The 17,648-nt window shown below is 40.4% G+C and overlaps 1 protein-coding gene across 1 annotated transcript in view; it reads left to right on the top strand.

The window, feature by feature from the left end:
* Positions 1–12,570, top strand: part of F2R (coagulation factor II thrombin receptor) — a 14,994-nt gene extending 2,424 nt beyond the window's left edge. Inside the window, exon 2 of the mRNA XM_026067785.1 lies at positions 6,201–12,570. Coding sequence (XP_025923570.1) covers positions 6,201–7,405 — 1,205 coding nt within the window. The 3' untranslated portion in view covers positions 7,406–12,570. The remainder of the gene's footprint in view (positions 1–6,200) is intronic.
* Positions 12,571–17,648: the final 5,078 nt, after the last annotated feature.

Below are 17,648 nucleotides of genomic sequence, written 5' to 3'. Positions count from 1 at the left end.
GAAACACAGACAGTTCCATCTGAACATGAGAAAACACTTCTTCACTGTGAGGGTGACAGAGCACTGGAAGAGGTTGCCCAGAGAGGTTGTGGAGTCTCCTTCTCTGGAGATATTCAAAAGCCGCCTGGACGCGATCCTGTGCAACGTGCTCTAGGTGACCCTGCTTGAGCAGGGGGGTTGGACTAGATGATCTCCAGAGGTCCCTTCCAACCTCAGCCATTCTGTGATTCTGTGACATAGCTGGTCTTTGTAATTATGCTGGGAGGGGAATGTCAGAGAGGGAAAATTATTTAAGCTAAAGAACATCTCGGCACAAGGGCAAATGGATATAAAGAGACCATAACCACCTTCATACTAGAAATCTAAGGAAAATGTCCTTAAAAAAGGGGGTGGGGGGGAGGTAATTGCAAACTATGCAAGTTAATAATAGAACAAGATTGTTCTTTTGAATGCAGTTATTCCATTTTATGGAAACATTCAAACTTGTTTTCCTGTCTTTTGCAATTACAGTCTTCATTAAAGAGCACCCCCAATTATACTGTTTATTTGCTGCTTCCTTAGGAAGCTATGATCAAAATAGTTCATGTATTACATTACTGTCAAAGCAATTAATTTCAGGAGCAGTAGAAGTAATGAAACCTGACCATCTAAACATGCATCCTGCTCTCCCTACACCCACTCCCCCTGGAATGTCATTTTCCCAAGGTCCCAGATAACTCCCTCTTTCCATCACTACATACTTCATTCCCCCCACACATGCACTGCTCTGTCCCCAGGCCTGCACTTTGCTCTCACAGCACCTGCAACTACTCCCCCACTTTTTCCTAAACCCTTCACTATCCTTAGTTCTCACCTCAGTGATCTCTAATGGACCTGCTGGGAGGCAAAAAGCAGTGGCTGGGTTGGCACTAGGTGCTTGTTGATCGGCTCACCAGGTCCTGCCTTTTGAAGGCTGGGCAGGCCACGGTGACTGGCTAAGGACTGAACTTGCCCAGACTTTCCTGTAGTGGAACGCTGACAGCTGAGCAAAGAGGGAAAGAGAGACATGTTACCATTGCTTGAATTGGGCAGCTGTGGTCAAAAACTATTGAGAAGAGGAAAGGAAGGAAAGTAAAAAGGAACAGACTCCTGCTTGCAAGAAAATGATGCTTTAGGAAAATGTGCAATATTGCTACTACATCACATGGGCAGCACAAGTAGTTTAAAGGAAGATATGTGCTAAAGAAACATTTTTTAAAAGAAAATATATTTGTTTTTATGAAAGCAAGTAATTGTCATCTGGCCTACAAGACTGTGTCTCACCTTGTTGGAAATGTGTCTGGCTTCCACTTCTCACTCTGTAACTAATTTATGGTCCACTTAGTAATATAGATTCTAGATGTTTATCAGTGCAGGATTATCCAAAGGGGAGATAAAAGGAATGGCCTTTTCATTATAAGCCAATGGTATGAATGCAGCTGTCATCAGTAATGCTCATAAATCAGTATTAATAATTGTCCAGTAGCACATAAGAAGGGATATATGTAATTGGCTTGAGTCAGAGCCTAATGTTCAATTTTCCACTTCACAATAATATCCCCTGGCACATAAACGTTGCTGGTTTGTAAAGCGCTGGCCGGATTTATGGGTCTACAAAAATACTTCAGAATTTTCTTCTGGCTCTCAGGAAATGTAGGGTGCTGTTTAAGATTGGCTGGAGCTGTTATATGTGCATGCGATTGCCATAAGCTGAAAGCCTAAGCTTTTGTGTCTACCCCTGGCCACACATTTCCACTCTTTCCTGTGTGCCAATGCTAGTATTTGTGTGACCATGTGCCAACTGGAACTTGTCTGTTTTACTTTTTGCTCTCAGCTTTTTCTTTCACAGAATAGTACACGCAGTAGCCTCTTACATATGAAAATAGACATAAAATGAATGCAAAACGCTCTCCATAAAAAAGCAGTGCCTTTCAGGATGAGCATAACTTGCACATGCTGATCAGGAGACCAACAAAATGTAGCACATGATGGAAAACAGCACTGTATAGATTGTTAAAATAAAAAAATCCCACGTACTGAGATCTCTACATCACTTCTCTAAATCCTCGTTGGAGAATCAGGACAAAGCCTACAGGCAATAAAAGAGAGTTGTAGGCATTTTGAGTATCGTACTGATTCTATTGAACTTTTGCCTTTCACAGTCCTTATTAGGAGCAGAGGAAAGACTGTATGTAGTCGAGTGTCCTGCCTGCACACCATTGGGATAAAACCTGAATGTTTTATCCTGTTCTTTCTTAGTTGTTAGTAAACTGTACCTATTTATATTTTACAAGTACTTTGCTGCAGCTATTAACACTGTCGTATCAGCAGTGAGAATTCTATTAGTCAAAATAATAATAATAATAATAATAATAATAGTAATCCATGAGGTCTGACCTCTTCCAAAGGAACTGAATGACAGCCTAGTGAAAATAGGATGACTGTTTAAATATTTGTGATTATTACACTGTTAAAATTTTGCACCTGTTCTAACAGATTTGTATTATTAAAAGTACTTAAGCTATAGTCAAATATATTTTATAGACAAATAATATCTAGTGCTTTCAAACAACAAGAAAGGCATTTCTGGCATGAGATTCTGGTATAGCTGTACCATTTGAAGAGTAGTTTTCAAATCATTTCTTTTCTGTAGACCTACTGTATCTTTCTTAACTTTGTTGTAATATCTCAGCTTATAGGAAAAGCCTGTTTTCTGTTACTGACATTTATATATTTATTGTCAAGGTCCATTAAGATCTTTTGAAATAATTAGACATCATTTCATGCTCTTCCCTTCTTTATATAAAGCTCAGATTGCTGGCTCTTTCAAAATAAACACTCACACAGAAGGAATCCGGAACCTCAGGGTAGTAACTAAGTACATTATTGTTTGGTGTAATAATATACAGATGCTGTGCATTTGAAAGAAATGGTGTTGACAAGGAAAAAAAATGAAATTTGGCTATACTCCTTTATATTAAAATTAAATTGAATTTCATTATGAAAGTCTTTAAATTTCTGCTTCCTCTATTATGAAGTGGCAAACAAATGGCAAGTTTGAGGTTGTTCATCTTTAAGCTTAGTGTTGGTGATACCTATTTAGCTTTAATAGATGTATTCCCTTTTTTCCATAGACTTGACTCCCAGGTAGTACCTTACCTGTCATCTAAGCTCAAGATGGAGACATGGTCCATCACAGTACAAAGTAGGGAGGTGGTAACAGCACCAAGGTTGAGTTCAGTTCTGAACTTAGAACATCTTCACTTATACAAGGAGTAGGTTATGGTTCTCCCTAAACTAAAGTATTATTTCTGAGAATTTTAATTGTATTAAAATTACTTACAAATTTTTTTGTCCTCAGTTAGTGTAATAGAATTCTGTTTTTTTAAAAGTTTGATAATGGAGTAACATAGAGTCTAAAAACTTTCATATAAAACTCATCTTGTAAATAAGCTTGCTCCAAGAATTCAGGATATAATTAAAATTATTAGCAATGTTGTAAGTAACTATCATTATAAACGATAGCTAAGATAAAAGCCAACTGTTTGATAAAAGGTAACTCAGCCAATCATCGTTTTTCTCCTATAATGTATTTTCATGTTGTTCTAATGAATCACTGTTGGGAAGGGGTCAAAACATGGTCAAGAATTTTCATGGGAAGTTGACTTAGTTCCAAATCATTAAGATTCTGCATTCTTGCTCGTTTGCACACTAATGCTCAGAAAGTGAGACACACCAGCACTTCCCTTGTGGCTTCCCTGCAGCACCACTAGCCAAGGTGAGGCAGAAGCACAAGGGAAGCCCTTCAAAGTTCAGGGTTACTGGGATAATGCAAGAAGCAGCTTGTTTCCCCTGGCATGCAGAGCTATGCTGGTAATGCAATCCCCTTCTCCAAACACAGGTCTGTCCTCCCTCTCATCGAGTCCACTCACAACTGAGTTGCCCCAAATTGTGCCTTTGTCACACGAAAACATGTCACCTCTTCCTTTGGTTCTCCACGTTGTTCTTCAGTGTTGGAGGAATTAAGGAGGACGTGCCAAGCTTCAGGGACTAGGATCATCATTATCTTGCATTTCAGAAATCTTCTATTCTGGATATGGGAATGGAGGAAATGCATATTCAGAGCTTTCAAAGTCTTGAATTCATAAAGCAAGTGGGTACCGCGGATACAGTACGGAGGTACTACCCAAGCTTTTTCACCACTCCTGCTGATGTCTCTCCACCTTACCATGGAGACTTGCCTCCAAGCATGAGTAATTAGATTCATCTTCATGCAAATATAATTATCATCCTCACAACAGAGACCAATACCAATGGTGTCAGTTGTGACAGGTTTCAATTTTAATAATCAAGTACTGTAAATCACCTAAGTATTCAGTGTTAACCACAGAATAGTGCTTGGATGATGGATAAAGCTAGAGGTGTTAAATATAAATTACGCTGCATCCAAACTGCTGAACTAAAAGCTGACTCCTGGAGCTATCCAGCTGTTTGGACTAAACTTTTAAAATAACATTAAAGATTAAGGCTCTATAATTTTGCCTTTTGTTAATTTTCTCTTTAATAATGCAGAGTAGAACCTTTTACAACTTGGCTTAGTGCCCTTCTGTGCAAACACTGCATACTGAATCCCACATACTTCTGTGCCGTTTTGGTTTCAGTAGTCTACACTAAATAGCTCAGTCTGTACAACGATAGTTCAGTCTATGCAACAAGCTCCCAGACTTGAGTTCTCATCCAGCGTCCTTTTTTCTGGCCTGTAAATGTAGCAGTCTAGCCATGTTGCATACCAAAACCGTTATTTCAGACATGCTCCCTCTGTTGTTCCCCCAGAATGCTGCCATGATACAGCATGATACCTATAGTACAGCAGTTTTTAAAACTAAAAATCCTAGAATATGCATATCACTCCTCTGATCTCATCCAGCAGCCAAGTCTGAATTTTACCAAAATTCAAGCTGGACAAGGACCCTCTCCCACAGCCTGCTTACACAGGGTGATAGCTGGGTGCTTAAAGCTGCAGCCACTCTGTCTCTTTGCCACATGAGTCCTTAAGTTGCTTTAGTTACCAGCTATTCTCATCCRCCTAAGAAACTGATTTGAATTACTTTAGAGCAAACACTTGCTAACTTGGAATAGCTTCCTTTGACAGGTGAATCATGCTGAAGTACTTTTAGCTAAGTGATATAAGCTAACACAACTTAATTTTTATTTTAATAGTCTAAGAGTCAGAAAAGGATCAGTTATGCAGCTATGTGGATGAACAGTTACTAGATAGAGGTCACTTCTGTCTGCCCATAGTATGTGTGAATGATTCTGCACCAAAGTAGGTTAAGTCAAATTTGAAAACTGATGGTCTTCCAGGGTATGTCTCCATACAAATTGTTTTGCTGAAATAGTGTCTAAAGTAGCTCTTCTACCTTTTTTTTTTTTTTGGTTCATTTTACATAAATAAGCCCAAATGCACACTGACAACAGTTTGTAACAAAAAATTCATGATTTGCTACAGCTACATTCAAAAGGCACTGATGTCTCTCTGGACACTTTCTTCTTTGTCACAGTCACTACCCCTTACTGCAGAACACCCTCGCGGCCAGGGAACGCTAGTGGCAGGTTTCAGAAGTGCCCCAAAGGCTCTGTCCTAGATGCACAATGTGTATTATGAGAAGTAGAACTGAGAAAAAGTACTTCAGTGAAATGTGTGGCCACCTGTTTGATGCAGGCAAAAGTCTGATTCATGTCAGCAATAAAAAGCTGTTTGAAGACTGCTGCTGCATGTCTTGATGTTGCAGTAGGATTGGGTAGGATATTTTCAGTGGAAACATCTGGCAAAGAAAACTAAAGGTGGCAAATTTATTGCTGTATTTGTGTTAAGGTAGGTTATAGAGAATGTAGAAAAGATTGGGCTGCTAAGCACAGAGTTTAGTCCTTGCCATAAAGAGTTTACAAGCAAAGAGATAGGAGATAAAGGAGGGGTATCTGTCTTATCCAAACTTGTAACAGGGAGCAAAGACAAAAAGAGGTGGAGAAATGTGTGCGTAGTCCATGCTCTGAGTAAGGAATTGACCTTTTTGCTTTGTGTTGCTAATGCCATCTTAGCTTTCCTTTTTTGCAAGATGTTTTGGCTTCCCCTTAGTAAGTAAATATTTACTTATTAATCTTTATACTTTTTTATTTTTCAGCCATTATATATAACAGCAGCAGCATAAGGGGCAGAACTTTCTTAATACCTGACCTGAATAACCGTTATGACCCCATACCTATTGAAGACATTGAAAATGATACTGAAAACGACACAGAAGTTGGATCAGCATCCATCAATCAGATTAATTCGTCTCTAAATAAACAACAAACAGTATCAGCAGAAACGGAAAGATATCTCACTAGTCCATGGCTGACACGTTTTGTTCCTTCAGTTTACGCATTAGTGGTTATGCTGAGTCTCCCTCTGAACATTACAGCAATACTTGTGTTTTTGAAAAAAATGAAAATTGAAAAGCCAGCTGTAATATACATGCTGAATTTGGCCATAGCAGATGTACTGTTTGTAAGTGTGCTTCCTTTTAAGATTACATATCATTTTTCTGGAAACAACTGGGTATTTGGACCTGAAATGTGCCGTTTCATCACTGCTGCCTTCTACTGTAACATGTACTGTTCAATAATGCTTATGACGAGCATAAGCTTTGATCGCTTCTTAGCAGTGGTGTATCCCATCCAGTCTCTTTCATGGCGTACATTAACACGTGCCTCCGTGACTTGTTTCATCATATGGCTAGTGGCAATATCTGGGGTTATACCTTTTCTCATCAGAGAGCAAACTATGGAAATACCCAAGTTAAATATAACTACCTGTCATGATGTGCTAAAAGAATCTGAACTTCACAACTATTACGTCCATTTCTTCTCGATCTTCTCTTTTATTTTCTTTGTAGGGCCATTTATAATTTCCACCATCTGCTACCTGTGTATCATTCGATGTCTTAGTTCTTCTAGTATTGTTGCAAAAGAAGATAAGAAGAAACGTGCCTTGCTCTTGTGTGTAGCTGTTTTTTCTGTTTTTGTTACTTGTTTTGGACCAACAAATGTCCTCCTATTAATTCACTATATACATTTTTCTTATGACAACAGTTTAGAGTATCTCTACTTTGCCTATCTACTCTGTGTTTGTATCAGCAGCATTAGTTGTTGCATTGATCCCTTTATTTACTACTATGCTTCTTCTCAATATCAGAGGCAACTTGTCAGTCTCTTCAGTTGTAAAGAGACTTTTGATTCTAACAGTAGTAACAGCAGTGGCCAGTCAATGTCGACCACTAGTAGAAGGGGTACCTGCTCCAGTAATGTGAATAACAGTGTCTACAGGAAATTGCTAGCAATGCATTGAGATAATGTCTCTTAGACTTGCTTAATTTTTAGACAATTTCAGAAAAAAATATATATTATATCCAAGAAATGCAGAGCCTTAGATCAAGTTGTTGTATAATACATAGTTGTCTGGATTCATTATAGTTAATGCGCAATTCAACAGCATATGCATGTGTATAGTGTATGTATATAAGTTAGTTTAGAACAGAAAAATAATTTTTTAATAAAAGCAGTTGAGTGTTTTTCAAATAAACTCCTTTTTCAACCAAATCCTTTAATATTTTTAATTCAATTTATCGTAGGGGTTTTATGAAATCCTATTTTAGGTTGACTAGATTGTCATTTATGGAACCATCTATCCATTACTTCATGACCAAAGTGAAAATATCTTCCCAAGCAATGTTTTCTCCTATTTGTTTTTATTTTTTGAATTATCCACCCTGAAACTGTATATTTTACATTTTTATATATTCCACTTCAAAACACTTTGTATGATCTTAGGAATTTGAACAAATGAAAAACAGCTTTTGATTATTGAAATTTGTCACAGAAAATATTTTTCAGCAACTAGAACAAGCTTTTCTTTCAGTGTTCCTACCACTAGTATACACTCAGTATCTTGGCTGGGACTACGTTTTGGACTGTGGTATTTTTAGATCCAGATTTCACAATAAATCAATGTTGAATGGCACCGCAGAAAATATACTGAAAAAGCAGTATTCAGCATCCTGTTTTGCAGTTTGCAAGTGTGTTTTCCTGCATGTGATTAGTCATTATGCACATGATTAGGTCTTGGAAATGTCCTTTATCTCTGCCAAGTCTGGATGATTTTTGTATTTTACTTTGTATCCATATCTGCTAAAATTGCTGTAAGGTAGAGCCTAACAGCTAACTTCATTCTGTAGCTTTCTTTTGTAGTAAAAGATTCCAAAGTCAAATAACAGGAAATCAGTTTTAGAGACAAATGTGTAGATGCATTTTACAGGAAAATGGAAATTAGATTAAGTAACAATTGGTTTAATGTAGGATTTGCAACAGTGATCCGCTGAGAACAGCAATGGATAAAAGCTGTCTTCAGTCCATCACAAGCAATAAGAAACCTAATCTTTCTGCAGATACAGTGACAGTGAGAATCTTCTTTCCAACCATGATCTTTTGCCATTTTGTATCTGTTCTCTAATGGACTTAAGCATAATTAAATATTGAATTACCAGGCACTCTACAGATTTTTGTTATCAAGTATTTGGCAGTTTCTGTATAAGTACATGAGGAAGTAAGAATATACATATATATAGTTTGTAAGGCTGAAAAACCTCAAAAGTGTATGTGGCATATTCAGATACATTCTCATTTTGTTTAATATTATATTGGGGGTTGCTTTGTTTTTCACAAAAAAACAGGTTCATCTTAAACAAAGATGACAAAAAACAGCTTCTTCTTGCTGGCCGAAAAGTCGTCCATGCTCTTGCTGTAGTCGTATGCTGGGGATTGGTTTTAAGATTTATGACTTAATTGGAACTTTTTTCAGTGCAGTGGTATTTTGTTTCATGATGGTGGTTTGTTTTTAGATAGTCAGAAGAGACTGTTACTAAACTTTGCAAGGCTTAGTATTACATGCTAGGATAGAAGGAAATGTACACTGAAAACAGCTCAACAATCATGGAAATTGTTTGCTTCCTTTTGCTCTGTGGTTGGATATAGCATAACCATAGTGAGGCATTTCCTTAAAATAACAACCATTTTCCTGCATCTTATGAAGCTGCTTACGTTTTACTTTTTGTTTTATAAACTTGAGAAAAATATGTAAATATTTACCCTTTGTTTACATATCCCTAGAGTAACCAAGTAAGTTGGTCCCTATTCTGTTTCTTCTTGGATATAATTGTGTCATTTTAAACTACTTTGGAACTTCAATACTAAACACATAAGCCTCTGGAAATTTGCTGGACTCCATACAGTATAAAAAGGTGGCTATGCATCAGTCCATCCACAGACTTAACACTCAAAAGTTTCAAAGTTATGCTTTCTTTTTTGAGACAGTTTAGGAATGGAAGGAAGTACTTGACTCCCAAGTATATGTGTATGCTGCATAGGAAATCTTTGGATTTTCCACAGTACCATAGTGTCTTTGTTCAGTAGGTCTATAGTATGCGATGGAACTGCAATCTCACAGGATTTCTCTGCCTCTTGTGACTTTGTGGGAAATACAGTTATTCAGCCAAAGACATCAGAATGTTTTGGTTCCAATCCAAAATGAATCTTATATTTCAACTAATCCGGACACAACACCAGACTGATTTTTTTAGAACATCAGTGCACATGTTTTTACATAGAAGTTTCACAGCAAAAACAGCATGAAAAGGAGTAAGTGCAAGTCCACCAGAGAAACAGTATATCCAAAACAAACAATAATTTAAAATTCTTTGATCACATTTTTCTTGAACAGAAGTTGGAAGATATTTGGCAAAAATTTGCAATTTTGACTGAAAACAGCAACTTCACAGTAGGGCAAACCAAGCAAGGAACTGATTCTACCAAATGAGCAGACAGGCTGATTTCACTGGTCATAACCCCTGTGTCCTTGAGAACATGTGCAAATGAGCAACTTCTTCCTACCCAGAAGAATAAAAAAATGAGAGGGGTGAAACACAACTGTTCATTCTCATGACTAAGAACATCAACAAAGATCCCAATCAAGAATGACCGAAAAAAGATTATGTATGTGTGTGTAAACCAGTATGTCATCTCTACCATGCACAGTAGTGACACTGAGTTCATTGATGATTCTGGTTTGCATGCACATGAAAGAAAAAAAAAAGGCTGGCACAGCAAATAACCCTTATGTGAAAAGGACTTACAAATGTCAGAAGCCCTCTTGACTTCCTGATAACTAGATAAAGTGCAGAAGTTGCCTTTGAAAAGTATTTTTATGTTACCTAAGCATGTTTGAAAACAAGACCCTTTTATGTGCATAGGCATCCCACTCACATCCTGGTGCTCTGCAAGTGCTTCTAGTGAGCCTACAAATACATATCCTGGCTACATATTGAGAGGTGACTGACAATTCAGTTCCTCCATGGCACAATACCTGCCATAGCATATAGTAAATACCACCTTTTCATAGCAAATGAAGCATTAACAGTTTTTCCTTCTTTTAAGCTCACAGATCTAGTGTCACACCTTTGCTTTCTGTTTGTGTTTTGCTAAGGCTTCAAGCTGATCTGACTTGCAAAAATAAGCAAACTGCTACCGCAGAGCACACCTAGCTCACAAGCCAGAAAACTAATACATGACGAGTGGATTCTCGTACCAAGCCCATGCCTGCTCAAGTCCTACTGTGCGTAACCAACTCTGTAGTTAGAAAGTGCTACATTTCTCAGTGTCAGTTTTTGCTGCTGCATTTAGTGGCAAGAGAGTTCATTTCAGTGAAGGGGCTGCTCATCTGCAGCAGTTTGCTGAGCCACTCTCAGGCACTGTGAGCATTTAAAGAAGAGCCTAACCACTCAGCATGGCAGTGATGCATAGACAATGTAGTATCTATTTCAAAAAAGCTGAACTAGAAAAAGTGCACTTAGACTGATCTGATCAAGCTAACAGGAAAAGCTAACCACCTCTTCATGCTTGCTGCACCCCTGCACTGCTGGCAGGAAAAGAAAATGAGCAGCTTGTTTGGGTGTGTGTGTGTGTGTGTGAAATTCTGACTACAGCCAAAAGAAATGAAACCTTTCTGTGGTCACATGCTGTTTGGCCCATACCCTCTCTTCCTCATACCTTATTTCTTCATAATGAGGGAATTAGGCTGCATCATTTTCTACCTGAAGCAGGCTAAAAACTTTGTGCCAAATAATATTTAGAGCTGACAAGGTATCAGGCACTACAAATGCATAGAAAAAATCTTGCTAAGGTTGCAGATAGGACAGATTCATGCTATGTGATGTTGGCTGGAGATGTGAGGGGGCAAGATTTGTAACCAGCATGATTCTTGTTAGCAGAACACTTTGTATAGCTGCTGCCACTGGTATAACTTATTTCACAGCAGAAGACTTGATTATTTTAGCCTGGCAACAATTTTGCAGGAATTGGCGCATTCACCTTAGAAGCATTTTATCAGTTAATTCTTCCAAGTGTTCATCCACCATTACAACCTGTTTTCTGCAACTTGGCTACAGAAAAAGTGTGGACTGCAGTCCATTAATTCTGCTTTCTCTAATTATTTTCAGTTATCCCTTATCCAGAACTGTAAGCATGAATTGAAAGTGTGTTAGTGATGTTCTGAATCTGTTGCCACTGGATTGCTCCCTTCTTGTGGTGACAGAAAGCAAGAGCCAGCTGGTGGGCTGCAAACTACAGCTGGCTCAGCCACTGCCCTCTCTGAGGGCTGGGGAGAGAGAGGAGCCAGGTGGGCCCCGATTTTTGAGCAGATTTCTTGGTGATGCCTTTTTATGTCATTTTCATCTTTTGTGGTTTGATCCTGCAAAATGCTAAGCAAATGGAAAAAAAAATCCAGCAAATAAAAGATTAATGGGACTTGTCATGCACTTAAAATTAATCACCCACATAAACGCTTTTTCATGGAATTTGGCGTTTTGCAAGTGCTAAAAATGGTTTAGTTATAGCTGACAGCTGGAGAAGCAGCTGAACGAATAACATGCTATAATGCGAACCAACACTAGAGGGCATTAAACTAACTGGGTACAGCTGTCGTAACGGGGCTCCCTGGGGAGGAGCTCTTTAGTAACCGGATCAGAAACACCAGGCTGAACTGTGAAATACTGATCATCCCTCTGTAAACAAACATGTGGATCTGCAAGGTGGAGAAGTGCTGGGAAAATGGGTGAGTTTATTTTCACCTGAACCGTTGTTCAGCAAAATTTCTGGGAATCATTTTTTTCATCTTTGTACTACCAACCTTACAATAAGATATCCCTGAGCCACTGGAGCACCACAAATACTCCTCTACCCTCAAAAGCAGAGTGCCATTAGTCTCAAATGCATTGCACACAGCAACATAACTCTGTTGAGGTGGAAACTCATAAAGTTAACATGCAATGAAAACTTGGCTTGGCATTACCTCACCAAAATAAAAATGAATTAACTGGAGTCAAATTCATCTCTATACTGTAGTAAGTCTGGAGAAGTCACTGCCCTTGCCTTTGTTTGGTCATTTGGGGGGGGGGGTTGTGCTGGAAATTTGGGATTTGCTTGTTTTTTGTGCCCTACTGTTGCGTGCTAGAGGCAGCAATGCCTGGGAAGCTCTCGTCTGACTAAGTCAATGGTTGATTTGTCGTACGTGCTCAGTTTATACTTCTGTAGGTGCAAGACCTCCCTCAGCCCCACGTACCTATTAGAAGGGGTATCAGAAACCAGCTGCGCCACGAGCGGGAGCTGGCGCTGCCACAGACCGGGGTGGGACTCTGCATCCCTCCTTCCCGGCACCTATTCGGAAGCGGCCATCTGGATCCCCAGGGTGTGTCTGTTTGCTGCCTCCTCCCACCACAGCCCCTTGTCTGCTGATAGCTTCCCAAGCGCTGGTCACCTCTTGTCGGAGGCATGTCCCACCCGGTCCTTCTCCCAGTCACACAGCAAGGTGCCTTCTCGATTTGCTTTTTCATGTGGGTTTTACTTTCAACTACTGTTAGTCTTTACTCATTACAGTCTAACTCACTGATTTAAATGCTTCTGTTCTGCTACAGTTTACTCTTGCATTTTTTTCTCTTCTAATTTCTCTTATACAACTAACAATTTTTACCGTCTCTTCCAGTCTTTCTTTACTTGTTAACATTGTTGCAAAGCTATTTAAAAGATATGTCCTTGCCTGCAGCAATCTTGTGGATTTGTGAAGTGGTACCATTCACATCTGACATGTTTTCCAAGAACCATAAAGCACAATAAACTTGTTAACTCAGAACATCTGGTTAGCTAGCATAACTGGAATAATTGTATAGCATACAAGTGGACAAAGCTATACAGCTGCATAAACCACATTGTACTGAGAACCTATGCAAATATATTACTTTTCCTGCAACTTTTTAAAAACAGAGTACCTAATTCGACTTAAAAGAACAGAAGGACATGATTCTTTCAGCCTTGGGTGGGGAAGGAGAGAAACAGTGATAGAAAGAGAAGGGAAGAAAGAGGCAGAGAGAGAACTCTGTTACCCAGACTTTGACATTGTTTTATCTGCCTGTTCAATTGTTAATAAAACTTCCTTCTTCAGAATAATATTTTAACTATATTTCCAATAATATTTTTCTCACATACTTTTACTATAAGTCACAGAAGGAATAAACCTCAACATCAGTGCAAATTGTATAATTTCTTTCAATTTATTCTCATTTTTTCTGTTGCCTCCACCTTTGCAGCTGGTCACAATATATCCTGTTTGTATCATAATGAAACTGCTTGTTTCTCTTCTTCTCTCTTTTTTTTTCTTTCCTTACTCCCTATTTCTAGACTAGCAGCAATTAAAATCACACTGAGCAAAGAGCAGCATCAAGGAGCCAGTCAGTGCTGCTGCTTTTTTTTTTTTAAAACCCTGTGGGCAAGATGAAGCCTGTAAAAGCATTGCCCATGATGAGGTTTACATTGCTAATATCTTTGCAGAGTTCCCCAGGAATTCTTAAGAGAAATGTCTTCTTTTAAGCACTTGAGCACTTACCCCAGCTCTCTAGGGCGAGAGGCACAAACTAACTGCTGTGACTAGATGGCACACCTGAACTGAGGAGGAGGAGGGGCAGGCAGGACGAAGGCAGCCCCGCGTCGGGGCTCCCTGCTGCAGCGTGGGCTCTCGCGCTCTGGGAAATGGGGCACACGGCAGACAGGCCTGTGGCTGCGGGTTTCCGGGGCGTGGGGGCTCGTTTGGCCTCGCGTGCAGGAGCGCCGTGCCAGAGGGCGCTCGGAGGCCGAGCCGGCTGCTAAGACTTCACTAAGATTTAGCCACCTTTGTGCAGAGGAAACAGGACTTAGCTCACCAATAACAGAGCGGAGGAGATTCTCCTGCCTGAAACGGTGTGGCTTGCCCACACTCTTGGCTATGCTGATTTCAAACTTTCTGTTGCCTGAGGAATGATCTCCCTTGGTCGCTGTGCCAAAGAAAAGAGCCTGGCTGCCTCCAGTTTCACTTCAGCATCTCATCTTCCAGCACGAGCGACGTACGAACATCCCGGGTTTACTCCTCCCGGCCAGGAACAGCTTCGTGCATCGGCCCCGTGATGGGCCAGAGGCGGGAGGAGATTGGCGGGCGAGGTGGGAGCGTGGAGCTGGAGGGGCGCTTCCCTCGGGTGAGCGCGCTAGCGCAGGCACGGCCTCACTGCTGCCCGGGACCTTGCGGCTGCCCTGGGCACCACACAGGGACCCGCCTGGGAGCCTCGCGCCCACCACGGGGGCTGGCTGGCGTGCCTGAAGGGTTGCTTACCAGACAGCTTTATTTTAATGCGTTACTGCAACCCTGACAGCAGCACTGCCAAGCAGGCGCTTCCTGTATTCCTCTCCTGAATACAGAAATCGGGGGTTTATGAGGCGTAACCAGAAACAGCTACTGATAAAGACACCCAACCCCTAGACTAAAACCATGGCTTCTCTAGCACACCACATGAGTTACATTACATGAGTCACATGTGGCAATGGGAGTCCAGGCAACAAGCAAATTAAGTTTTGAAGGATGATCTTTCCCTCGTTTGCAGGATGTTTGCCTGTTTCATGGGGAAGCATCCTGAGCTAACCCTTACAGACAAAGTTGAAACGTTGTGCGTGAGGGTCCTTGCTCGTAGACTCATCAGACAAATGCTTTGGAGGACAAAGATAGGGACTGATATCATTTCTATCCTTTGTGCAGCTGTTTGCTTAGAGGGTTTTTTTTGTTTGGTTGGTTGGGTTTTTTTGCTGTTGCTTGTTGTATTGGGCAAGAACTTACTATACTTACGACATATGTTTAGACTAGAGAACAGTAAGGATTGCTTGATTTGTCCTGTGATTGACTTAAATCTTGATCATTGTCACAGCTCCAGTCTCATAGCCAACTCTTTCAGCATGTGGTATGTTTGCTGGTTATTTTAAGGCCCTACTGAGTGCTGCGGGCTGTTCACCTGGAAAGGTACAAGTGACAAAGGTGGACATTTGCTCTGGCAATTCGGTTCACTGCACACGAAAATTAATTGTACAAAGACTGAATGTATTAGTCGGAGACTGGCAGGACTCTCTTTCTCGCAGCTCCTATCATCACTGAGTCAGTCCTCAGACTGGAAAAGCTTTCTATGCTTTGTCACTGAGGTTTCTCGCAGAGCCACCACCTACACAGGTTTTGCCCACATCTTGGTTTTGGCATCCTCAGCTTGCGCACGAGGTGTAGGAGCCTGTTGTATGAAGATGTATAACTGTTCCTTTAACTGAAGGCACGTTGTTACGCCCTGCAATTTCAGCAAGATCTAGCACAGCCCAGACCAGCATTGCCAAGTGTGTCAGAAATACTCACTCTGTAGTAACTTCTGCAAAATTCACTGCCAAGTAGAAAGCACCACTACATACCCATCTGAAAACATGGAGCTGTTTTACTGATTGCATCCTTTCACATGTTATTCTTGCTGTGCTTCTTGTCACTGTATTATGATTCCACAAAAAAAGCAGGCCTGGGAAAAGCTGGCAGTAGAAAAACACTTTCTACCAGTTAATGAAATAAATATATCTTCTGCCTCTGGTAAAGTATGTAGTAATAATTAGTAACCATGAGATTGCAGCCTTAATAACTTTCACTATTGTATTCAAAGGGTTTTCTGTTCTTTCCGCTCAGTCTTGGACAGAACTCCAGAGCCTTTTACCTGCTCTGCTTTTAACCATGTGCTAAATCACTGCTTTTGCAAGTTCCTAAACTGGTACTACAAATAGACTCACCACATACTTAAAAAAGTATGACCCAACAGACAGATCCTGGGAAGCCTCTCCCAAAGCCAGAATCCATTTCAGGGCTCTGCACACTCCTCCAAGTACCCCCACAGTCAGGATGAAAGGGAGAAAGGCAAGTGGGTCTCTGCTGAGGGGAGAGGTTTAATTACTTAGCCCATTCCCACTAAAGGTTTTGGTAGCAACTGAGGTACCTAAACCCAAAAGCACAGTCCCTAGTGCTCCTGCTTAAAAGGGGCAGCTTAGGTTTTTTGTTTGTTTGTTTGTTTTTTCCAGCTGTGAAGCTGATCTTGCACTTCCGCGTTGAACACTGGTGCCCCTGAAAGGGGCTGGGATTTAACAGACATCCGTATCAGATATGCTTCTTAGCGTCTCTCTCTCAGGCTGCTTTGTGCTGACTGCAGAGACTCACACTCTCAGACTTTTCCCTCTTACCACGCCCCCAGGGGGCAAACAGTGCTATAATTTCCTAATAAGTTCCCCGGTCTTCAGACGATATAGGAGCAGATCCGCATTCACAGTTCTGTCCTTATTTTATCATCTAGCCAAATAAAGATAAACAGATCTGTTCTAATAGTGTTGTTACCCAAAATACTCACTAAATAAGTGGCTTAGTCAGACTATTGTGTAATGGTGCTTGTCATAATGAGTCACAAATGCAGTCACTCACATGTATAATACAACAGCAAAGCTAATAACCATGAAAACCTTTTCCTCTAATAAATGCTTAGCCACCCCAGTTCTGTCCCTGTTGACTCCTGGGTCTGGAGCCCAGCTGTTTTGGAAAGGTCCAGTTGCCCACAAGATAATAAATTGATTCATAGGTAGAACACATCCTTTGAAGGGGCTCAGGAGTTAGATGGCTATAGTCCTGCTACAGATACATAGAAGTGGGATAGATTCAGGTATCCCACTTCTGTAGTCTGTATGGCAGCAAGAAACAGAGGAGCAAAATCAGGAGATAGACAGCTAGCAAAGAGTATCTGGGCATCTCATGGCAATACACCCATAGCAGTAATTATAGCGTGCACAGGAATAGTAATGTTTTTGTGGCAGAATCTCAAAAAACAGGGCAATCTCCCTCAGCATCTGAAGCTGGCCTGCTCATTTCCCTTTCTCTTTGCAATTACTTTTCATGTATTTAAAGATTTCTATTGGTCTTCTCATTTCTAGATTAAACAATTCCAATCCTTTCAAACTTTCTTTAACAGGTTGTTCTCTAGACCTTGTATTTTCCTTCCCTGGCCTCTCTGTTTGGTCTGAAATATGGTGCCCTCAATGGGGCATCATGCTCCTGCTGAGGCCTTGCTGATGCTGAATACATTGACGTGGCTTGTTTTCCAGGCTGTACTCCTCTTGCTACATCT

This window comes from Apteryx rowi, unplaced genomic scaffold, assembly GCF_003343035.1.
Source record: "Apteryx rowi isolate R43461 unplaced genomic scaffold, aptRow1 scaffold_262, whole genome shotgun sequence".
Lineage (NCBI taxonomy): Eukaryota > Metazoa > Chordata > Aves > Apterygiformes > Apterygidae > Apteryx > Apteryx rowi.
Note: the sequence above shows the minus strand (reverse complement) of the source record. Positions and strands in the feature narration are given on the sequence as shown.